Raw genomic sequence first — 25,570 nt, 5'->3', positions numbered from 1 at the left:
TAATATAGTTTTTACATTTTAATTTCTGTGTGTGTGTGTGGTTAATTAAAAAGAAAATCAAAGCAAACACTTGTGCTTAATAAAGTTGCTCTGCAGATGGTCTGAAGTGATGACCCATTTAACTGAGATAATTGGGATAGGGATGGGCTAAGTTTCTCCAACTGCTATATTTAGGGCTTGTCTACCATTGGGAATTTACCAAAATAGCTATTCTAGAAGTGGATTAAGCTAAATCTGAAAAAGGCACTATTATTCTGAAATAGATATTTCTGTAAATTTCCCAGTATAGACAAGTCCTTAATGCCTATGTAGAGACAATTTTCTGCATGGTAGGATTTACAGGATAGCTGAACATCAGTTAACACTGAGATAAGCATATCTTCATTATGGGGAAGCTTAATTTTTTAAATTAAAGCACAGGATTTGCACTTTCTTGTAGAACGCATCAAAAGCGATTAGAACCCCTACAATCATGGAATACTTGATTTTTTCCCCCACACCAATGATTTCTCCTTTTCTTTGTCTTCTTTTTATTTACCATTAAGGTATTGCAGAGAATTTTGTGGTATGTATGTGTGTTAGTCATACTCTCGCATGACACCTATTCTAGCAGAGGCTTTGGTCTCGACTGAACCTCGTGATCACACTAAAACTAGGAGAATTTTTCATGATGTTGCAAAGTGAACAAGTATTAGCTAAGACTTTTGCACAGCCTTAATGATATGGGCTCTTTTATTGTACAGTACACACAGCTGTCTCACATATACTACACACGATGCACACCAGGGTTCTATCCATGCATGCACTCTCTCACACCCACATAAATCTGCACATACTTTTTCAAAAAAGGCAGTAGCATCAACTGGTGAGTACTCTGCATTTGCTTTACTTACCTTTCCTGGAAGGGTCTATGTTTTACTCTCTGCAAAAAGATTAAAAAAAAAGGTTTTACTAGTGGGTGTATTCAGTCAAACATGAGAAGCCTGTTAGTCCTTCTGTTTACTTTATTGTTAACACTACTTTTTTTCACCCAGTGAATGTTGATTTTTTGCAGTGCACTCTCCCTTGTCTGTTATCCCTTACCCTTATGCATGACATTTAAAGGGTGGAATCTGGGAAATCTTAACATTTCTAAAGAAAGTTCAATCGTTCTTACCCGTTGGATTATCTCCAGATGTTCCTGGGAGTTGCTGAAGTTTTTGCCAATGTCAAATATGCAGAAGGTTTCTCGTTGGCAGGCACTGACCCAGTTCTGATATTCATTTGTATCAGGAATCCGGTCCAGAAAGATCCGAAAGGCTTCCCATACAGCTTCCTGGCAGACTGAAGAAGCAGAGCAGGGTGAGGGATGGATGTACTAAACCATACAGAAAACTTCCAGGCCAACTTCCACATACTCTTAAAGCAAGAGCTAATTTTCTGTTGCATTTCGTGTTTTTTGTTTTCATTCAGTGCTTTTTAACAGAAGATTTTTTTTTGCAGTTTTCATGTTTATTTGAGTTGACATTTATTTGTCTTCACACAGAAGGACTGAGCCTTTGAGTGCCTCTGAGTGCTAACAAGCACGTACTTGCTACAACATGTACGCCTTGCATGAACAACGAAAGAAAACAGATGTAAGGAAACACATTAACAATGGAGAAAGCATAAATTTACAAGTGGCCTTGTAAATAACATGTTAGTAGATAAAGAAATAGTAATAAGAATAGTGTATGATAAGCTTGCAGCTGAAGCTTTGCTTATTAATATATTCTGCAGCTCGTGGACGGTTCAGAATCTGTACAGGGATCGGTTACAAAAATTAGTAAGGCAATTATAAAGTGTGATACAAGGTAAAATGTAATGCACATGCATTAGTGTGTTTTAGAATAGGTATATAATCTGCAGGGCCGGCTCTAGGTTTTTTGCTGCCCCAAGCAAAAATTTTTTGGCTGCCCCCCTACCCCAGCCCTGGGCTCTCACCCCCTCACCACCCGCACCCCCTGCCGCCCCAGCCCTGGGCTCCCCCTACCAGTGCTGACTCTGCTGCTGCTTCTGGCCATCCTGCCGCTGTCCCTGGGCAGCTTGGGCCACTTCGACCAGTCCTGGCTGTAGTGTTAGGGTGGCGACCGCCCTGTAGCGCCAGTAGTCGGCTCCGTGTGCCCTGCGGGGTCCCCAGCCTGAGTGTCCCCCGCTTTGAGCCTGCCCAGCCCAGCCACAAGGTGTGGGCGCTGCTCCTCTGTGGCCCCAGGGTGCAACATGCTGCTGCTGCCAGGGCCAGCTCTAGGCTTTTGCTGCCAGAAGCACCAAAGAAGAAAAAAAAAAGGTGTCTGGAATGTCACCCCTGAAAATGTGCTGCCCCAAGCACGTGCTTGGTTTGCTGGTGCCTAGAGCCGGCCCTGATAATCTGATTTATTATTATGTGCTTTGGAGATGTGGTAAATCCCTATATCTAACCTGCTGTATTTGAGTTTAAGCACCTCAGTGTAGTGTTGCTGTATGCCAATAAAAAAAATACAAACTCAGTGACGAGTCCAGGTTTGAGCTAATTTCTTGGGAAGCAAGTGGAAGAAGTTGTGGAGAAAAATTCCAGCCCAACACAATGTATCAAGTTCAACTGTGGTGTAACTCCATTGAGATCACTGCAATTACACCACGGAAGAATTTGTCGCAGTGTTCTTCTTATTCAAGAGCATTGCTGATAGTCTAAGATGGAGCTTTTGAGTGAATTAAGCTTTTTCAAAGCCGGAAAAAAGAGAAATTAAATCTCTAGGGCATAGAAGTAGTGAAGTCTGATGTTTAAAACTGTGTACCTTTCCCCTTGTTTCCCAAAGCACCTCCAGAAAAACGGAATTACTTAGTTTAGGTAAAATATCCTTGGAAACAACAGTGTTTTCTTTCTCTTTGTACATGTGTACATGTACATTTGTTAAATATGAAGTAACAACTCCATAGTGATGAATCACCAAATTACATGCCAAGGTGCAGCAGGCAGGAAAGAGACGGGTATCTCCATTGCGGAACAACCACTGCTGTTCTGTATCATTTGGGAAAATAAAAGTGAGCACAAGGGGAAAAAAACCAGGGATGGAGATTTCAGAAGAAGAGCTCAGTAGGCTAAAAATCACATGGCACTCAGGCTCTGACAGCAGCTCTACTTAATGGATCCTCTTAGCTGTCTCCAGCAATTAATGCTATGGTGTGAGGTTTCTCTCCCCCCCCACCCCAACCTGATGTTCAGCAGAAAACGTGCATCTATCTGTATAGACTATTTACTCTCTCCTTATACAAGAAAGCCATGAAATTTAATTGTAATATTTTATAAACTAGTTTATATTTGGGGCTGGCCCCAGACATTTTTATTTATTTTATAGTATCCACAAATGTGCTATGCACTTTACAAACAACACATAGAAGTAAGGTCCCTGCCCCAAGGAGCTTGCACATTAAATGGTGGACAAGTGAGGATCATAACATGTACCAGGGAAAGAGGAGGAAACAGATGGGTTTTACTAATACTGCAGCAAGGTTACTCAGACATACATTTTATTGGTTTCATTTCTGGTCATGACTTTTTTAGGCAATGCTACAGAAGTGAGTTTTTAGAGGTGATTTGAATGAACTGAGGGTGGAGGTCTGGTGAAAAGAGTTTGAAAGTGCCCCAAACACAGAAGAAGATATGGAACATATACGTGTGTGATGGAACAGGGCCCCCAATTCTGTTAGCACTTCTACCCAGCAAACACCTACAACTTTTGATTGTATTCTTCTATCTTGTAAGATGAAGTTGGGGGCCCAACTGTTCATGGATCCACAAAGAAAATCACCTGATCCACACCCTTATTAGCTACTGGCACCCCAACTCCATTGACAAGCGCCCCAAAGCCCTGCACAGATGCCAGTCCCTCCTCTTGCCCAAAATGTTCTGCATGGGTTACAGAGATCTGGCATCTCTCATTTTGCAAAGTGTCCCATTAAACTTACAACTGATTCTGGTAATACATACTCTGATCTGAGAGCATTTATCTTTGTTATGTGACTGATGTGGCAATTAATATTTAAAGGATCACATATCTTAAACATTATATATCATCTTGAATGTTGCCTGAAATACAAAATAGTTCTGAGATTTATGAACACAGTGGCTATTGCACTGTTATTTTTCTTTCTCTAAAATTCCCTCCCTCCCTGTTTCAAGATGATTGCTTCATTCATTATTTGTTGGATGAATCCATTGTTCATTACTTTCACCAAATCCAGCTAAATTTTTGGCTTTGTGAAAAGATGGTTCTCACATTACTTAAAATCTATATTTCAAGTCTGCCCTTCAGAGGAAAATGAACTCAAACATTTTCGAAGTGTAGCATACTTTTAGCATAGAACTTCTCAGCAATTGAAAAGCTGTATCCTTCAGCAATTTCAGAGCTATTTTTGAATATTTTATAACTGCAAGATGGAGCTTTCATTTTTAATATTTGATAATTTCAGTAACTGCAGGTGAGAATTGCATAGAGTATCTAAAACCTCAGGGTCCCTAAAAATAATAGTGATAAAAATGGCTATTCTCAAAGCTAGTGTAGGCATCCACTGTATAAACATGCTCACACTGCTGTGTCAATACACCTCAATAATAAGTTGAGAAACATCTGCCTTCCCAGCACTGAGCCTTTCCTCTGACTAGAGATGGTCACATTAACAGTGAATAATTTACCTAATTAAGTTAGTCTTTTTTCTGTCCATGAATTGCCATTGTGCAGGTTGTCCTTTTGACTGATTAGTTCCTTATTTGTAATCATTTAGAGCTATGTTTTACTACATTTTACTCACATTGAATAGTACCTTTTTTTTCTGAGCAGCACCTGTGGAGTAATGTATTACTTAGTGGGAGTTAGGGGTGGCAGAATCTGGCCCTGAATGAGTAGTTTACTAATGAGCATTCATTATTTACCATTCACACCATGTGGTTGGTCCCTTAAGTCACACCTGGTAGTTTCTGTGCTCCTTCATTGGAGGACCTACATTTTCTGAAGAGGAACCCTTTTTTTTTTCTATTTGCAGATCATTTGTAAACCTCTCTCTCCTTCTCTCTCTTTACTGTGTGATTCAAAGCCCATGGAATTGGGTGAGAATCTCTCCATTTACTTCAATGAGCTTTGGATCAGGCTCTTAGTGTGTTCATTCTGTTAAGTTTATAAACCACTCAACCCGGTTTAATTTGTAGTCTACAACAAAGTACATTTGGGATTAAGATTTGAACCAAGGTCTTCAAAGGTGATTGTATTATTTGCATACACACAGTTCTGCTCCAGCAGGAAAATACACCTCTACTCGCTATAACACGACCTGATATAACACGAATTTGGATATAACGTGGTAAAGCAGTGTTCCGGGGGGGCAGGGCTGTGCACTCCGGCAGATCAAGCCAAGTTTGATATAACATGGTTTCACCTATAACGCGGTAAGGTTTTTTGGCTCCCGAGGACAGTATTATATCGAGGTAGAGGTGTAGTGCTTACAAGTCACTTGCATTTATTTTAGCTAGAAAATACATAAAAGGTGGAATGGCTATTTATAGTGACAAAATGGTTTTTAAAACTGTAACTTCTCCAGGGCAGAAACTATGTCTAGCTCTGTGTTTGGAGAGTACCTGGAACATTTTGGACACTATCACAATCCAATCGACAATAAACACACAGTGGAATCCAGTTTATCCAATCTATTTGGGACTGGGACCAGGTCAGATATTCAAACATTCGGATAATCAGAAGAACTGGGAAAGAGCTTTCCATCCCTTATTTTAAGTTGGGGAGAGTGGGCTATCAGTCAAAGGGAGGGCTGACAGCCGCAGCCCCATCTGCCCTGGGCTGACCTCCCGAGCCCCACCACTGTCAGCCTTGGGTGGCTGGTGGTTTGGTTAATGTGAAGAGCTAGATAACGGATAGGAAGCTCAGATAAACAGGGTTCTACTGTAGTTTAAGTGTCTTTTATGACCAGACTAGTGTTTCTAGTGTTTGTGCTGTGCTGAAGGGAGTGAGGATAGGAGCACTTGTGAGCAGTAGTGGAAGGAAGCATTAAATCTATGACATCTGCTATATCTTTTAAAAAGGTGGCCTTTCTCCATCGGTTAGTGTACCCATTATTTGGTTTTTATCATCAGCTAAACAAGAACACATTGTAACTTCTTTGGAGGTTATGATAGCAACTTAGTATCTCTTGTTTGCCTCACTGCATTATAATTTTGATAATTGCTCATACCTTGTGCCACCACTGTACGGTGATGTACCGGTAACTTTTCACCAGTCTAACAAAAGCGTAAGTGCCAAGTTTTCTGCCCACTACTAGAGAACAACAGAGTGCCAAAGGGCTATTGTTGGGTTTCTTAAATTAAAGGAAAGATTCAGAAGAAGAGAATATGTGGTGCAATCATCATCTCACCTCTTAACCGATAATACGCTTGATGGCTGGCTAAAATCTGCTTCACTGATTCTTGTGGACAGACTTTCACACCAGTTGGGAAAATAGATGACCTCTTTGTCCGATGCTTTGCCATATCAAATATCCTCCTGATGGTTGACACTCTGGATCTCTTTGTTGTTCTTTCTGCAAGCTCTTTGGCTTCATTACGATTTCTTTTATTAGGGATTTCTGTAAGGGGTAAAATAATAAAGAGAGACATAAATAAATAAACAAACAAACACACAGTATGTGGGCTTTTTGTATGCACTATAGGTTTTGGTCCATTTTCAATACATTATCTTAAACACCAAACACTAGGGTTCTCAAATACCTACATTACTGTGAACATGTCAACAAGTGGGCTGATATACTGTGCTGATATAGGTATGGTCTTGTGATCAGACCATAAAACTGGGAGTCAGGATATCTGATTTCTGTTCTTCACTCTGACTAGCTCACTGTGTGATCTTAAGAACACTTAGGGTAAAATTTTCTAAAGCACTTAAGGGCCAGATCCAGAAAGGTATTTAGGGGCTTACTTCAATGGGAGCTAGGTGCCTGAATAGCTTTGAGGATCTGGGCCCAAGTGACTTAGCAGCCTAAGTCCCATTTCCAAAAGTGATGTAAGCATGTAGTGCCATATTTTTAAAGGTATTTAGGTGCCTAAAGATTCATATAGGTGGCAAGTGGGATTTTCAAAAGTGCCTAACTGATAAGGTGCCTAATTCACCTTGATGAAAGTGCCTAGTTATTTTGAAAATCCCAATAGGCACCTTTAGGCACCTAAATACCTTTACAAATCTAGCCTTCAGGAATCTAAGTTTCATTGAAAGTCACTTCAGGTGCCTTTGCAAATTTGACCCTTAATCTCTGTGTGCCTCAATTTTGCCATGAAAAAAAATGAGGATGGACATTGCTTGCTGTACTTACTTAAGGTTTCATAATCTTGTATGGTAGGCACTACAGAGGTGACAAGAGCTTTTGTAGTGACTTGTAGATGTTAACATAAAGTCATATCATTAGTAACGCAGTGTTGTATTATGGAGAATAACATCCATAAGGAATGGCAATGCTTCCAGGGTGACAAAATCCCTCAATTTAGCCGCAGGTTAGCAGATACCTCTATATTCTGAATGAGAGTTCTTCAGGACACATTTGTCCCATTTCTACAACACACCCAACATGTTATCACACAGCAAAGCAGTTCAAGTTTGATTTTAAAAAGTTTAACAGAGTAAAAATAAGGTGTAAGCTATACATTTCAGTGAGCTGGCAAAGTAGCCTTTGATGAAGATAATGAAGAAGCCCTTGGGTGAAGCAATCAGTGTAGTTTAGATTCTGTTTTTTAATGCTGCATAAATTATAATGTTGATGTTAAAATACACTTTTAAGGATACTTTGATGCATTTTCATAGGCCTGATATATTCTTTAGTCATAAATGTAAATAAAATGAATTGTTAGTTGAAAGAACTGCTGTGAAAAGGAAGGGGTGAATTCTGTAGATAATTGGGAAACTTTTTGAGGCACAAAATAAGAGGCTGACATAATGTGCATGATAATGTGCCTTGATGCTGATAAATTGGCTGCAAACAACAATTGCATTTTGAAAATGTTCAAACTTTCTAAGTTTGAGGAGAAAGGTGATAAACCAAGAGACCATATTTACAAGAAAATAAGACTATTGGAAAAGTAAGAACAAAACAAATCAAGTCTATTTTCCTGTGAATTTGAAGAAATTGCCTAAAACAAATAATACAAGTTAGGCAGGGTGCTCATGATGGAAACAATGTATTTGGTGTTTGTTAATACTATTTCAAACCAGGAGGTGTGGCAGCACCTTCCAGCACTTTGGTTTCAGCATCACTGAAATTATGTCAGTTGTTTTTCAATGGATAAAGAGAAAATAAGGACGATAACATCAGTTTGACAATTTGGAACTCAGTGAATTACAGTCTTGCAGAAAAATGGGGAGGAAATAGATAGGAAATGAGTAGCAGAAATACTGGATGTGACAAAAAGGGATGGAAAATCTGGAGATGGAAGAGGCTTTCCTCATATACATGGCTATTGTTGAATTCTTAATTAATATCTGAATCGGCATCAAATTCTCCATGTGTAGAAATTGTGAAACTTGGTTTTTACAGTTTATAGTAATAATTATAGTTAACATGTGTGATAAGTAGTAGTCTTGTGTGTGTGAAGCATTGACCATTTGGTGACAGTGAGTACCATACAGTGGCTGGATATTTACAAAGTGACACCAATACACAATTGTTTTTGCCTTTTAAATCACACTGCAGGTTGCATGGCAGCAACTTTTAGACTTGCCTAAGTAGAACTGCCTAATCATCTGCAAGGGATGTGAAAATGAGGATACAGTATTATAACATTTGTCATATCAAATCACTGCAGTTCACTTATCATGTAAATATTTGTATCAATGGGTTACTGACATGTGCCACCGCAAATGAGCAAAAAGAGGGAAAATATTCTGAAGAAATGACAGGAGTCAGACAAAGAAGAATAGATTAGTGCTTCTGATATATTTTACCTGTCCTTGGATTCACCACAGCTTATGAATGAAGTAATGTTTCCATATTCAGGGTGCAAACCAATAATAAACAGCCATATTTTTAATGGTGCCCAGTTATGATCCATAAAGGTGAGACAACATGAAAAGATTTTGCTCCATGCAAATGCTGTCAAGGGCTACCAGAAACCATAATGGGCCAATAAATGCATCCTATGCACCACCTGTGGCAGTAGCAGCAGTGGAAATCTCATGCAGGAAGATTCCATCCCAGTAAGATCTCCAAGGCAGATCTGTGCAAGCTCCTTTGCAAGGATGAGATATGCTGGATGAGGCCAAAAGCCCAAGCAGAGGGGAGAGCAGGAGGCTATGGTTTCTGCTCCAGCCCACACGCTGTATTTGTGGTTATGGCCCAGCTGCACAGGCCTTCTGACCAGTTGGGACTAAGGATTTTGTCGCTAAGCCCATGATAGCTTTTGTATGAAGCAAAGAGCTTTCACGAAGGATTTGCTTCTTCTCTAGGATTTGACCCTTTGGCATTAGCTTGAATTAAAATCCATTCTACAGGACTATTATGATGGAGAGTCTCCGTTCAGTGCTGGAATAGTGACTGCAGCTTGTGGCACCTATTCTAAGATTGGGATTTAGGCTGCTGGATCAGGGACATTGTATTTATATTGTACTTACACGTACTCACCCTCCTGACCCACCTTCAATAGCCCATGCTCTGCTTTCCTGTTCAGGGCAGGAGTAATCTTCCTCTGCTATAGCTACTCCAGCCACAATCTCCCTTTTCCACATACAGGGGCACAGTGGGACCTGAATGGGGCAGACAGCTTTGCATTGGCTTAGCTTACCTGGATGAATTTCACCCTATTTGCATCGCATAGGTGACCTATTCCTTTTTGTACTCGACTCCTACTATATGAACTTGTGAGCTCACTCTCCTGTCAAACCTCTATAAAACTTGACTTAGAAAACCCACTGTCTCTTCATAATGTTTCCCAGAGTTTACTGAATGCTAACTGAAGAGCAAACTCTCTGTGGATAGAAATGTTCATTTAGACCCGTGTCCTCCCTCTCCTTTAGTGGAAACTGTCAGTTATACACCTGACAAATTTTCACCAAAGGATACAAGCATGTAAATGGCTTAAACATTTTCCATGCTTGAATATGTGTCATTGGATTATGCAGCTTGTTTTTGTGTGCATCTTTGTCTCCTCCTGTTGAATAAAAATATACACATACATAAGTCCTTTGCCAGGTGGTGATGTGCCTATAGACTGTAGTCTACCCTATCTCTTTCTCCCCCCACCCCCTTTATAACTGAGTAGACTCGGATCATCTCAATTTTATGTAGTGTATTTATTAAGCCCAATACTCAGAACACTTTTTGAAGAAACTACGTTCCAAAGAATCCCAGGAATGTGGGAAGGTATTTTAATTTAAAGCTAAGAATTTTTTTGGGAGGGGTATTTTTTACTGTTGTGTGTAAACATAAGACATTTGCCCTGCACAAGTCTTTTGCGATTTTGTTTAGACCTGTTAATTGGCAAATGCATTTGTACCAGTTTTACCTTCCGGAGATGTATGGAAGATGGTTTTTATTTCATCATGATAATTCTAGTTCAGGAAAGCAGACATCGGCTGCAGTATGGTGACTTTTTAATAATAAACTTTAGTTTTTATGTAGTGCTTTACAAATGTTTAACTAACTAATCCTCACTAACTGCCCTATGAAGGAGATGGGTATAATTCCCCCCCTTTTCCAGATGGCTTAATTGAGGAAGACTGGTAAAGTGGCTTTACCAGCGCCAAAGCAGGAGTTAGTTTCAGTGCAGATATTAAAATCAGGAATCCCTGTTCCCCCAGTCCTGATCTCAGATATTTACAACCAGGGCTGGCTCCAGGCATAGGTGAAGGAAGCAGGTGCCTGGGGCGGCCAATAGAAAGGGGCAGCAGTCCGTTTGTTGTTGAGGTGGCACATCCGGGTCATTGTTGTCGGGTCCTTTAGTGCCTCACTTCCTCTTCGGCGACACTTTGGTGGCAGCTCAATCGGGTTTTTTTTTTTTCTTCGCCACTTGGGCTGGCAAAAAGGCTGGAGCTGGCCCTGTTTACAACACAGGTTCTCAAACTATGGTAGTCCTGAACAGGAAAATCAGAATCTTTTGTTTCAAAAGTGTTGAAACAAAACCTTTTGGTAATTTTGATTTTTTTTTCCAAAAATTTTTGGGGTTGGAAAATTTGTCAAACTGACCTTTTTCTGTGGAAAAAGTTTGTTTCAACAAATCAGTATTTTCTGACAATAATATTTCATCAAAAATTTCCCGACAAGCTCTATTAATTTACATGATGGTAAAAGGAGACTACTGTATGTGGCTATTTAACAGGACTCCTGCAAAAAAAGAAATTAAAAAACTTCATGGAGTAGGTCAGTGGGATTTTTTTATTTTCTAAAGAGAGGAGCAGGGAGGTTGCATCCATGGTTCCTTTCCCATTATTACAGTGGATGTCCTTTTATACATATATATCCTTATTTCTGACGGCCAACACTACCTGTTTCTCCTAGTTCTCATTTTTTCTTTTTCAGGTTTGCAAAATATACCCACGTGACTGCATTATGCTACTGGGTTAATTCAGAATATGACATTTAGTTTGACTAGATGTCAGAAAATTGATTATATGCAAAGAGAAGAGTTTCAAAGTTGTGAATGCTTGAATAGAAAAGTAAAGGGTGACATCAGGACAAAAATGTTAAAGTTTTAATAATTCAGGAGGAAAAGAAAAGAACTGCCTGAAATCAACCCAAAGTTTGAAATCAATGAAAAAAAAAAAAGCAAGTTAGTCTCTGCAATATAAGAGCATGTTCTCCAAGTGTAGAGAGGAAGGCTTGATTGCTAAATGAGGCATACTGCTTTCATAGTAAATTAATTACTAATTAAAACCCAAGACTCATTCAAGGAAGAAAAAAATAACTGGTAACAAAGAAACAGACAAGAAATTACCAATTGGGTTATTTCAACGGCTTTCCTATCGATGTGTTTAGGTCACCCAAAAGCAAGAATTAAGTGTACAGCAAGTAACACAGTACACTATTTGATATTTAAATTTGTAGCTGTAGGCAAGGATAATGACATATAATTAAAAATAGATCAGCAGCTCTCTAGAAGTAATTGATTAATAAAAAGTGAAGAAAGAATCTAACATGAGCAGTAGAGCATATAAGGTTCAATTGGTACAGATAAAAGGAAAAGTGCTGGACTTCTTATTCAGAACCATACTCCCATTCAATAGTGAGAGCAATCACAAACCAAATCTGGTGGTACCTGCCAGTGGTGGGCAGGACCTCTGCAGCACACTCTTCAGTGTGTCCTGATACCATGGCAGTCCCTCCACCTCAGTTCCATGGGGATGGAGTTAATGGGGGGGACAAGCGACAGGACTGAACAAGGCTATAATTAAGGCAATGCAGGTCCCTACCTCCTCAGCCACCCACTCAGAGCAGCTGTGTCAGCAGAGCTGGCCTTACCACGAGGTGAACTGAGGTGGTCGCCTCAGGTGCCAGACTGGGGGTGGGGGGCACCACTAGGACCCAGAGTGTAGAAAATTGTGTCTGCTAGTGCATATGTATTCTCTCTGCTCTAGATGCACAGAGATGGTGGAATGCTGTGCTGGAGGAAGGAGGGCACAAGAGACATAACAGACAGGCTGGAGAAAAGATGAGAGGGATTAACAGAAAGCAGCAGGAGCTGCAGGGAGAGAGAGGAGGAGGAGCCTCTTATGTACCTCTCTAGCAGGAGCCTGGACTGATTAACACCAGCTTCTCAGGGAGCTTCCTGTTTCCTACTGCTTCCCTGAACCCACTTGAGGAGAACAGACAGTCAACTGAAGTAGTAGGAGCCAGTTAGGTTCTTAAGACACTGATATCTTCCCTCACTCAGGCCCTGCTACCAGCCTGCTTATTTTTCCCCTTCAACTGAGTCTTGAGAGCCACTATAGATGGCACAGAACAGCAGTCATGAGTGAAAGAAGAAAACATCCCTCTGGGGCAGCATTTGGAAAAAGAAAGCAAGCAAAGGAAGCTTTTCTATCTAAGCAGGAAGGAGCTCTCCTGAGATACATAGACACAAATGTTCATGGTGAGCCTTCTGGCCCCAGTGAGAGTGTGAGTGGTGAGGAGATGCCTGATATTCCAGTTAGTCAGAGTGCAGGTGACCTGTTAGCTACTTCAGCATCCATATCTCCATCTCAAATGGATGTAACCATGCACATTCCTGAAGAAAAGTGCAGATCAGAGAAGAGTGTGATGGAAGCGCAAGAAACTGCTGCTGCTGAGTTTAATTCCTTATGTCCATATGAGCCAGGACTGTGGACTCACTTGAGCAGAAGCCTGAGGGACTTCCTTGTACTGCATGGGCCACAGCAAGTGAAAAAATTCATGTTCCCCAAAGAAAATGAAAATAGAAGTTTCCATCCAACACATTACTGGCATGAAATCCCCAACGGTGACAAAGTGGAGAGGCCATGGCTTATGTACTCAAAAACCCAGAATGCTGAATACTGTTTTTGTTGCAAATTCATCTAGTCTAACGTTCCAGCCACATTGGGTTCTACAGGAACAAAGGACTGGAAAAATCTGGCTATAAATCTGGCATGTGATGAGAAGGCAACAAATCACCGGAGAGCATTCCATAGGTGGAAAGAGCTTGACATGAGACTAAGGTTAAAGGCCCCCACAGATGTTCTGAAGAGACTCATTGCCATTGTGAGAATGCTTGCTACCCAAAACCTAGCACTGTGCAGCACTTCAGATCAGCTGTATGTGCCAAACAATGGAAACTTCCTTAAAATTATGGAACTAATGGCTGAATTTGATGTTGTACTCCAGGAGCATCTAAGAAGAGTCACCACCCCAGAAATGCATACACATCACTACCTTGGAAAAACAATTCAAAATAAGATCATACAATAACTGGCAACAAAAGTCAAACAGAAGATGTGGCAAATCTGAGGTCAGCAAGATATTACTCTGTTATTCTGGACTGCACACCTGACATCAGCCATATGGAACAAATGCCTTTAATGGTGCGTTTTGTAACAACAACAGAATCTAGTGAAAAATGTTCCTGCAATGGTGACTGTCAGAGGGCATTTTCCAGAATTTATTGCCATTGATGATACTACAGGAGCTAGTATGACAAATGTGCTTCTTAAAAAGCTAGAAGATAAGGGAATTGAGATAGCTGACATGAAAGATCAGGGCTACGATAATGGTGCTAACATGAGAGGAAAAAACAGAGGAGTGCAGACACAAATCCGAGAGTTAAACCCTCAGGCTTTTTTTGTCCCATGCAGTTCTCATTCATTGAACTTGGTGGTCAGTGATGCTTCTAGTGAGGCTGATGAATTTTTTAATGTAACTCAAAGTATCTATGTATTTTTCTCTGCATCAACTCGTTGCTGGCAAATTTTGAAGCAACATCTGGGAACATCCTCTCCGACACTGAAACCACTGAGTGCCACATGATGAGAATGTTGAGTGGAGGCCATAAAGCCTATCAAACACCAAATTGGGAAGACAGATGATGCCATAGTTGCCATTATGGAGGATAATGCTATGACAGGAACTATCTGTGGAAGAACAATGGCAGAGGGAAATGGAATCACCAGAAAAATACATAACTTCACATTTCTGTGTGGCTTAGTGTTGTGGCATGACATACTGTTTGAAACAAATGTTGTAAGCAAGAGACTCCAAGGTGTTGACCTTGATATGTCCGGAGCAATGGAACAACTGGACAAAGCAAAGTTATACCTACAGTCTTACTGGTCAGATGCGGGATTTCAAAACATTCTGAAGAGTGCACAGAAGTTGGCAGAGGAACTTCACACTGAAGCTATTTTCCCACCCATTCAAGAATAGAAGAGACATAGAAGAAGACATTTTGATTACGAGGCATGGGATAATCCCATAAGAGACCTCAAACAACAATTCAAAGTTGAATTCTTTAACCAGGTTCTAGATTGTGCAATACAGTCAGTTGAAGAATGTTTCATGCAGCTCAAGGAAAACAGCAGTATATTTGGGATGTTGTATGATATTCCAAAACTCCTCACTATATCTGAAGAAGGCCTGCACCAGCAATGCAGGGCAGTAGAGACAGTGTTGACACATGATGACATGCGCGATATTGATGAGAGTGATTTAGGTGATGAACTGAAAGCCCTTTCATGATACATTTCAGCAGGATCAACTCCAAAGGCTGTTCTGGAATATATGTGCACAAATAAGATGACCACCTTCTTTCCAAATGCTTTTGTTGCTCTGTGCATACTTCTAACAGTTCCTGTAACAGTTGCCGGCGGAGAACACAGTTTCTTCAAGCTGAAGTTAATAAAAACACATCTACACTCCACAATGACACAGCCTTGCAACCATCTCAATGGAGCATGAGCTGGCCCAGACTGTGGACCTTCAGGAACCAGTTCAAATCTTTGCAACCAAGAAGGCATGGAAAGCACAACTTTAATTATTCAAACAGATAAAAATGCCAATGTTTACTATGCAGACAAGGAAAGTTACATTTGCTGTTCAGGCATTTGAAAGTTAAGTGTTACTTAACATTTTTCAACAAGGCATTTTAAGTTGTTAGTTCTCCTTTATTGGGGTAGGTAGCAGAATAGTACCATGAGAGGAGCAGAACAGGAAGAAGGCAGAATTGAGACCTTCTTTTGGCCCAAGTGAGGGGCAGGGGCATCATCTGAGCTCCCCACCTCAGGTGCCAAAATGTTATGGGCTGGCCCTGAGTGTCAGGGCCCCCCTCATCTGCCCAGGTGGCAGGGACAGTAAGCATGGATCTTCTTCTTTCCCTTAGGAGTGACAGCACGGGCTTCCTCCTTTTGGGAAACTGGGAACAAAAGCGGTGTCAGAAGGGGTCTCTCAGTCCTTATCCCAGCATTTGGGGGTGTTTATTTGCTCTGGCTGATGGACTGAGCCCTCAAAAACACAGTATTTTGCTCGGGTTTATTGGCAGAGCCCCCAGAGTGGTGGGTCCTGGGCTTAACACCCCATAGTGAAATGTATGGTGCTATTTATGCTTTTTGGTGCTATTGTTTTGGACTGTCTGCCAACTCACTCAGATAACATATATTGGCTACACTTGGGTCACATTTCCAAACTTTTGCTGAGAAACATGAGGGATAAAAACTGACCTTTAAAAAAAAAATTAAAGTGAGAGTCTGAAGTAAATACATGATTCCAGGATCTGGGACCATGGACACAGGCCTATAGTACATATGACTTAATCTAACCCTGTGCTGGAGGATGGGCACTTTCTGCTACAGTGTATTTCCACAAACCTGCAGTGATTGCCTCATTCTAGATAATTTTGATCCTGTCTCAACTTCCCTTGCGAATTTCCCCCTCCCCTTCAAAATACAAAACACCCTAAGCATGTTGGGGGCAGTAGCCAACACAGAGATCATGGCCCCATAAATCTTATCATAGAATCATAGAACCATAGGTTTAGAAGAGACCTAATGCCTTGCCTGAGATGTAGGATTTGTTGTGTCTAAACCAGGGGTTCTCAAACTTCATTGCACTGCAGTCCCCTTCTGACAACAAAAATTACTATACAATCCAGGAAAAGTGACCGAAGCCTGAGCCCTGCTGCCCTGGGTTGGGGGACCAAAGCCCAAGCCTCACCGCCCCAGGCTGGGAGGCAAAACCAAATGCCAAGGCTTCAGCCCCAGGCAGGGGGCCTGTAACTTGAGCCCCATCACCCAGGGTTGAAGCCCTCGGGCTTCAGCTTCAGCCCTGGGCACTGGGGCTCAGGTTTCAGCCCCAGACTGCACCAAGTCTAAGACAGCCCTGGTGACCCCATTAAAATCCGTTTGTGACCCACTTTGTAGTCCCGACCCACAGTTTGAGAACCACTGGTCTAAACCATCCAAGACAGATGGCTATCCAGCCTCTTTTTGGTTAAGGGAGTACAGTATGGAGCCACAATCTTTAGGATGTTCCAGAATCCATGGGATTTCTGTCCTTGAGAACCCAGGAAAGCTGTGGTTTTGGTCTGTCATCTCTAGCTGCTCCATAGGATGATTGTGTGGCCTTTATTACTTACTTAGGCAAAATTCCCATCAAAGTCTGGAGGAATTGTCTTACTGTAATATAATATTCAAATGACACAATGTACTGCTGAGGCCATTTTCCATGTATGAATGAATGACTGATCCAATTTAATAATTAGTAAAGAAAAATCCTGAGAGTCAAGAGCATATATTAAAATAAAACAATAGAAGAGTTTTTCATGATTTATTTCCAGATATGAAGTTTACAAAATGACAGTCTTAAAGCTCTAGATTAGGAGAAAAAAACCCATTATTTGCAAAACACAGCTTTTTTTTTTTTAAAGCAATGACTTTAAAATAGGTAAGCAAAGGGATACTGAACTAAGTAAGGGCAACTTGTTTTTTCTCCCCCAGGAACCTCTTTGGATTAGCATTGCAGTACTGACATCACTGTTTTCACTCAACAGTGCACAAGGTGCTTTGGAATTTCAGTGAATGGGAAGGAATTCATTTCCTTAACTGAGTATCCCTAAGGAACTTGACCACTAACATACTCCTCCCCTCCCCCAAATTTTTGTTCTTCCCGCTTGCCCACACAGATGTCCTTGGTTTTCTGACATCCTAAACCAGATGAAGAGAGAGAGAGAGATGGAAACTCAAACACCAATCACTGAAAACAAATGCTGAAGCAGACAGATTGAAACAGAATTTCTCCAATCCGATTTTGAGGGTATATAACAGGCCAAGAGAACCACCTTCTCAGAATCCATAGAACCTGCCAAATCCTAACCTAAGGAGCTAGTCAGGGTGGAAAACTGCTTCATTAACACTGACTGCCTATTTCTACAGCCAAGTATACACAGCATCATGCTCAGTGAAGAACAATCCGCCTACTTCGCTGTAAAAGTTCACACATGTTTGGGAAGGTTCCTCTTGTTGCACAGATCCAAGCCTTTACACTGACCAACAAACAGCTCATCTTCAGTCTGAGTTCACACATTCACTCTACAGGAAGTATTGGTCACGTTGAAGAAATCTTGACTGAAGACCAGTGAATCTGGACCCTGCCCTTCCTGCTTGGTAAAAGTGAGTGGGTCTTTCCTGACAGAAATAACCAATGCCTCATTCAGGAAAGGAATCTTCCCTTCCTCCTTCAACCAAGTGAACCAGCACTGAAGAAATGCATTCTGGATGCAGCAAATCCATTCAGGCCCTGCCCAGTATAACACTTTCCATTCCAGAGCGAGTTCTTAGAGAAACTAGCCAAAGGCTTCCTATGAGTTCATCTAGCTGAAGCCAATACCCAGGATCCAGCACAATCTGGTTTCAGGCCAGGACATGGGCCAGAAACAGCATTAATGTCATTGGTGGATGATTTCTTCATGTTAGTGGAAGAGGACAGACATCCATTCTTATTCTCCTGGACCTCTCTGCAGGATTTGATACTGTTGACCCTGCGAATACTGCTGCCCCACCTGAGAGAGGTGGCAAGGGTCCTAGTGAATGCTTTATAATGATTCAAGTGCTTCCTTGAGGGATGCATCCAAAGGACAGTGAAGAGACACTGCACCTCTGCCACTAGGCTCCTCATTTAAAGAGTGCCTTTAGGATCAATTCTCCATACCAGTGACTCCTGACCTTTACAGACAACTGTACCCCTTTCAAGAGTCTGATTTGTCTTGTGTACCCCTAAGTTACACCTCACTTAAAACCTTACAAAATCAGACATAAAAACACACAACTGTCACAGCACACTACTACTGAAAAATTGCTTACTTTCTCATTTTTACCATATAATTATAAAATGAACCAATTGGAATATAAATATTGTTCTCACATTTCAGTGCGTAGTATACAGAGAAGTATAAACAAATCACAGTCTATGAAGTTTTAGTTTGTACTGACTTTGCTATTGCTTTTTATGTAGTCTGTTGTAAAACTAGGCAAATATTTAGATCAGTTGAGTACCCCCTGAAAAAACCCTGTGCACTCTAAGGAGTACATATACCCCTGGTTGAGAACCACTGTTCTATTCAATGCTATTTAGCATCTACATGCAGTCACAAGGAGAACTGTGAGACAACATGGGCTCAAGTGCCACCAATTTGCAGATGACATCCAACTTTATCTATCCTTTGATATGTACAAGCACCACCAAGATAGTTCATTGCTTGGGGAAGATCAACTAATGGGTGAAGAGAGCAACTGGTTGAGGGTGAAGTAAGATGATGGTTATGCTGGTTGGCAGAAGAAAGCACTTTTAGGAGTTTGAAGCCATGGTATCTTTAAGATCACCTAAAACTCTGGGATAGGGACTCCAGTCTTTAGGCAAATGGGACTGTCCACTTCAAAGGTAATGCTTACCTGTGCAGGAAATAGAGCCTTCTCAGTCCATGAATCTGCAATGAACTTTGACAGGAGCTAAGAACCTCAACAAACCTCACTACATTTTGTTCCACTTTAAGGTTCTTGACATAGCCTTCCTAAGAGAAAGGAAGGATGGTGCACAGTTTAGGGTGATAGATTGGGATATGGAGTCGTACATTCAGTTCTTTGCTCTGCCACAGCCTTTCAGTGTGACCTTGGGTAAATCACTTAGTCTTTTGTGCCTCAGTTTCCTTTTGGTAAAGTGGGGATAACAGTACTTCCCCAATACATTAAGGTCTGTGAGGCACAAAAGGGGACCTCAACTGCATTAGGTATAAACACTTAGCAATTTTGTGAAAATGTAGGGGTGCTCTTTGATGATTCTCAATATGGTGTTAGATCTGGCACTGTCTGTCCCATAATTGTGGTGGAACCCTTCACTGTAGGGGTCACTCTGAGTAGCTGACCTAGCGTCCCCACCTAGGGAAAGAGAAAAGAAGCCCCTCTTTTAGGTGTCACCTAACTTATACTTAAGGATCATTAAGAGGCAATGCCAAAGAGAACAACCTTAATGGCTCTAGCCTGTTCTCCTGGGGAGTACTGAAACATGTCTGAACAGAATGGGTTGGACTGAAGGACCCATGGACCCTCAGGAGGATCTGGGCTTACTAGGAGAATGTAAGTCGGTTCTGTTCTGTTCCTTTAATGCAAGAGGAAAATCTGTCTAACTCAGCCTGTAGTGAAACGTAAGAGTAGGTGAAACTAAAGATGTGTCAGATCTTTGTTATTGTGCAATCCCTTTTTCTCTAATGCTTTGTTTCCACTATTTAATAAAAAAAATTGCTTTAATAAGGTCAATATCACAGGTTCCTAAAGGTGCCTGAAATGCAGTCTGGCCTGCAAGGTGGTAGGTGGTATTGGGCCCCAGTCTAAGGTGCCAAGATTCCACCCCAAGACAGATAAGGCCAGAAGCTGGGAATGGGCAACAGGGGATGTCACCAGAAGCAGAACAGAGAACTGCCCAAAGCTGGGAATGGGCAACAGGGGATGGATCATTTGATGATTATCTGTGCTGTTCATTCCCTCTGAAGCACCTGGCATTTGCCACTGTCAGAAGACTGGATACTGGGCTAGATGGATCTTTAATCTGACCCAGTATGGCCATGCTTATGTTCTTATGTAAGAGGAAGAGGCCTTCAGAGATGGTGCCCCCAGAGAGACCGGAAAAGGAGTAGAGACACAACTAGTCCTGTGTCCATGACAAACGTGTACATATAATTTAGGGTGAAAAAAAATTAAATCCCATAACAAATACACCAGAATGCATATACAGTTTTTCTCTTGAGGAAAGAACGAGAGCACATGAACCACACATGACAGAAGTTAGTCTCGTTACTTAATGTCTGACTAGAAGGCGCTAAGATACCATAGTTACGAGGGCACTGTAAGAATTTGTGCAGAATGTACTAAACCTAAATATGGCTTTCTAGCATGTGGAAAGTAATTTGGGTAAAAGTCCCTTCACTGTGGCCTTTAACTTAGATCCTTCAAGGGGAGACAGCTCTTTATTGGTAATAAATATCTTGTCCTCTAGAGTCATCTCTACTGTTTTTCTTTTAAAAGCTATCTTGTCTAAGTATTTATAATGCACCAATCACCATAGTATTTGTGTGCAATCCTAGAATACATGTGCTACTCCTGTTTAATATTCACTGACAATACAAATATTTTATTACATATATTTAAATTTGGAGTTAAGTCAAGGAATGCTAAATATTAAAAACCATTCCTAATTAATTCACTATTTTTGCATTCAAAATAACGTGAATTTAATTTTTTCAGTTGTTCATAAACATAAACAGGGAAGCTACCATCCTTAATTCATCAAGATGAATTTTTATTTCATAGATGAACTGTGGAATAATTCTGATGAGTAAATCTGACATTCCCATGTTTTGTTTCTTTGAATTTTTAATGATTTTTCTCCCCTTCCTATGGGGGATTTGTTTAACCCTTTTCTCAAGGGCAATTACAGTAACAAAAAATCTGCAACAGTTACTGTTGAATTGGCACAGCTCAACGGGAAGGGATAAGTCAAAATGAATTAAAATGATTTCACGGAGCACACAGAAAGCCATTGTCTTCTAAAGAATGACTGTGAGTGAATGGAGAATACTTGTCTACTTGAAAAACCCCTCAAACTTAGAAGACTTGAGCACTGTTATGTAGCTCGCATACAGTCTTTCTGACTGAAAGCAGGGTACAAAAGTACATAATTATAATACATAATTTTAGGAGATCCTGCTATATCTCAGAACCTATCAACATTTTCATTGGTGAATTTGTATTTTTAGTGCTTTGTAGCTCACATTCATTCTAGGTTGAAATGTAGCACACACTTTGTGTTGGGTTTTAGTTCTGTGTTAAAAAGGGGTTGTGCCAGCTGAGTGGTAGGGTAATGCGTAGAACATGAGTTCAAGTTCAGTCTTTGGATCCTCCTAGGACTAAAGTTCTGGAGCATTGTTGAAGCTCTGTCTACTCAACCCATGAAGTCCTCTTGTATTCCTCTCTAGAAACCCCCTTTGACATGTGTAGTCTTCTTGTTTGTGGAAGATCTCACAGCAAAATTAGATGAGTAGGGAGAAAATAGAATAGTTCAGAAAACTAACTCCATTTTTTTTTGGCCACCTTGAAAATAACAATTTGAGTTTGACAGTTCTGTGATAGGGGAAAAAAAAATCAGCAATTGATTAATCCATGAACTGGTTTAGAGACTATTAGTGTTCTGAAGATTTTTTTTTAAAAGGAAAAAAAGTTAATTTGCATTTGAGCCTTCAATTTCCTAAGAATGCTTAGTATCTCCAACTACCCATGTATAGCAATTGCACTGTATAGTAGAGTGGAAGGGCCATGAAAGTTCTGAACACATCTAGATTATTTCCGCTATCCACTAACACTCACTACTTGAATGTAAATAGTTAGAGTGAGATTTTTAAACATATTTAGGTGCCTAAAGATGCAGCTAGTCAAACAGTGGGATTTTCCAAAGCATCTGAATTCCCATTGATTAGACATCTAAATACGTTTGAGGTTCTGGGCCCTCGACACTTCTGAGAATCCCATGAGCCACCTATCTGCATCATTGAACACCTAAATACCTTTGAAGTCAAGGCATGTATATTTGAGAGCAGAATTTAATTTTAAAATGGTTTTCCTATACAATATTAATAATGAATATGTATGAGAACAAAAATAATACCAATACGTGTATGGACATATATTATAAACATTGGGGGGGGGATTTTACCAATTATTCTTAAAAATGAACGTATATAACAAACTACTACCTGATAAACCAACAAAAGCCAGGAAATTCCTATAATCTTTGTTCCTAAGTATTGCAATAATATTTGATCAAACTGTTGTTTACTGCTATTTATTTTAAAGAATTAAAAATAGTAGAGATGAAAAAAATCTGTGTAATCATTTAGTCCTTTCCTTCTTTAGGTGCAAGATCCCTAGATATTATCTAGCATGTCTTCCACAGGTATTATTAAATGTTCCAGTAATGAGACTTCTATTAAATCTCTTACAGAAAACACTCACAAACCAGTCTGGCACTTTGTTAGGGTGTTTCCCCTAATATTAAGCCTAAACTTCTCTTTGTAACATGCCATCCACTTATACTGTTATCAGATGTATTGCAACATCTAGGTACAAGAAATGATGATAAGCCAGAATATTCAGCTTTACTTTTCATTTAATTTCTTTCTAGTTTTATAATCACAATTGTACACATTATTGATACCATCATTAGTGCATTAATAATAACACAGAATGTTTCATCTTATAATTTTGTAAATGCATGCCTTAAATACAAAGGCAATGCAGTTTGGTAAATCTTTTTTTTCCTCATCACATTAATTGGATTTATATACTCACTCTCACTCATTCCCTTTCTGTCGTACTTTCAAATGTTAAGCAATTCATTGCACTTATTTATGTGAAATGAAAAGGTAAAGCAGCACCATATGAATTAACTGCAACTGGTGCTAGCACTTAGCTGACCCATTATGTTTTTCCAAGGAAAAATATCCTCAGTATTTGGATGCACTAAATCTTCTCCATAGCTGTATGTCTATATTTCAGTGAGCTAAAACAATTATTAAAAAAACAAAAACAAAATCTGCAAACAGAAAAATGTAATAGTCTTTGCTGCACAAATTTAGATTTCTAAATGTTATTAACAGCAGACTAAAGAATGCTGGGGGTCTTTCTTCCTCTACAAACATTTAAATACAAATGGAAATACTCTTTTTCTGATACTGCCTGATCACTGCATTTAACTAACATGACTAGGACTGAAAGAAAGCAAGATGTGTTAGGCCATTTATGAATCCCTTAGGCAAAGTATAAAGCAATAGCAACCTGGGATTTTAATTAGATGACATAAATGTCAAAGACAGACAGAAAAGTTAGTAAGCAATCTAAAAAATAACAACAAACAAGGAAATAAAACCCCCAAACCAAAAATGAAATCAATCAAACAAACAAAAAAACCACCCCTGGATAATTATGGAATAAACATGGGGTTACCTGCACTGTACACATTTATCTGCTAGGTAGTCCCAGACATCTAATAATAAAGTTGTGGCCTAATTAAACCCATGTCAAATGTCCCCTGTCCTTCTGTTAGTATAGCCAGACAAACAAAAAACCCAACAACCTTTTGTGATAAGAATAAAATCTGATTTTTTTTTCTCCTGTATGTAAATGAACAAGGGGAAAAACACATCTCAATGTTTTTTTTTTTTGTTCTTGTTCATGCTGAAAAATTAAAGAAAGACTTGTGAACTTTTCAATATGTCTAAAGGAACAATTGTTAGTTGCTTCACTGAATACAGAATAGTTGTCTCTGTTCTGTCTTGCTTTTATTCTGCCTAAAGGCTTACAAATCAATCCTTCCTTTTATTTTTTGTAGTAATCTATTCATTGAAACAGCTTTTAAATTTGTTACATATCAGAAAAAAGTACTATTATGATTTTTTTTACATTTTTCACTAAGTATTTAAGTCAGCAGATGTATTCTTTTTTCTTTTTTAATGTTTATATTTTTCTGCTTGTTCAGCTGTACATATTTATCAGTAATGTAGTCCTTATTTGTATTGATATTTTCTGGGTTTTTTTGGCAGTATTGTTTCCACCTACAACATTTGTGTATTTACCTAGGAGCCTTTTAAGTTGGCCATGACAATGCCCAGTAAAGCCGAAAATACGCTTTGTTGCTTTCTTTCCAGTTCAGTAACAACGAATTCTCATTAAGAGTACAATCATTTTCTTATGCATTCACTTCAGCTATTCGCCCCTTCTACGTAATTTGTAATTGTTCTTTCATCTAGAAATATAAATAAGTAAATAAACTAAAGTGCATTTTTTACAGAGAGTTTAATGCTGAGCAAACCTATGTGATACAAGTTAAGTCAACATTTTCTTAAGGTAGCCTGTCAAGTTAACAGTATCACTAACCTAGACTTCTATAGCACCCAATTCTAGGCAGTGACTTTTATAGCTAGGGAAAACAACTTGATCTTTCCAAACATTCTTCAACTATGACACAAAATAAATAAATAAAATCATTTTACATATGAACTTACCTTTGCTTCCTTGAACTTGGAGAGCAAGACAAATGACCAGAAATATTAATCCAGTTTTCAAATGCATGCTGGCAATTCAGAACTTTCAAGGATTGTCATGCAGGAAATATGACTAGTTTAGACTGGCTAACAGATTTCTTTTTAAGAACTAAAATTCCCAAACTGCCTCCTATTCCTAGTTTTTTAAGAAAGTGCCCAACAGTTTGAATTGTTTTGAATCTCAGGCAAAGAGTGAAACAGGTGCCAGAACACAGTTACTGAACAAACCCCTCAAACACAGACACTAGTAGTCCAGGAGACTGAAAAGGGGACTAGAGTGGTAAACTCCTAAATGTGACAAGAGTGATGAAGTTTTTTAAAAAAACCCAACAGTGTCTGTTTCTGGAATAATCTGTTTATCTACTGCTCAGACATAATCCCTCTTATGGTCCAGCTGGAAGAGCTGTCTTCATCTTATTAACCTTCTGGAGTGGCATCTGTCAGCCCCAGAAGACTTCAGTAGCACCATGA

The 25,570-nt window shown here is 39.8% G+C and overlaps 1 protein-coding gene across 1 annotated transcript in view; it reads right to left on the bottom strand.

Moving 5' to 3' along the window:
- The window catches only part of IMPG1 (interphotoreceptor matrix proteoglycan 1), a 103,618-nt gene extending 78,491 nt beyond the window's left edge, over positions 1-25,127 (bottom strand). Inside the window, exons 1-4 of the mRNA XM_050950103.1 lie at positions 25,061-25,127; positions 6,415-6,624; positions 1,157-1,323; positions 894-922 (exon numbers count right to left, since the gene is read on the bottom strand). Of these exons, the coding sequence (XP_050806060.1) occupies positions 894-922; positions 1,157-1,323; positions 6,415-6,624; positions 25,061-25,127 (473 nt within the window). The remainder of the gene's footprint in view (positions 1-893; positions 923-1,156; positions 1,324-6,414; positions 6,625-25,060) is intronic.
- Between the last annotated feature and the right edge of the window lie 443 nt (positions 25,128-25,570).

This window comes from Gopherus flavomarginatus, chromosome 4, assembly GCF_025201925.1.
Source record: "Gopherus flavomarginatus isolate rGopFla2 chromosome 4, rGopFla2.mat.asm, whole genome shotgun sequence".
In the NCBI taxonomy this organism is placed as follows: domain Eukaryota; kingdom Metazoa; phylum Chordata; order Testudines; family Testudinidae; genus Gopherus; species Gopherus flavomarginatus.
This window is presented reverse-complemented; position numbering and strand designations above follow the sequence as displayed.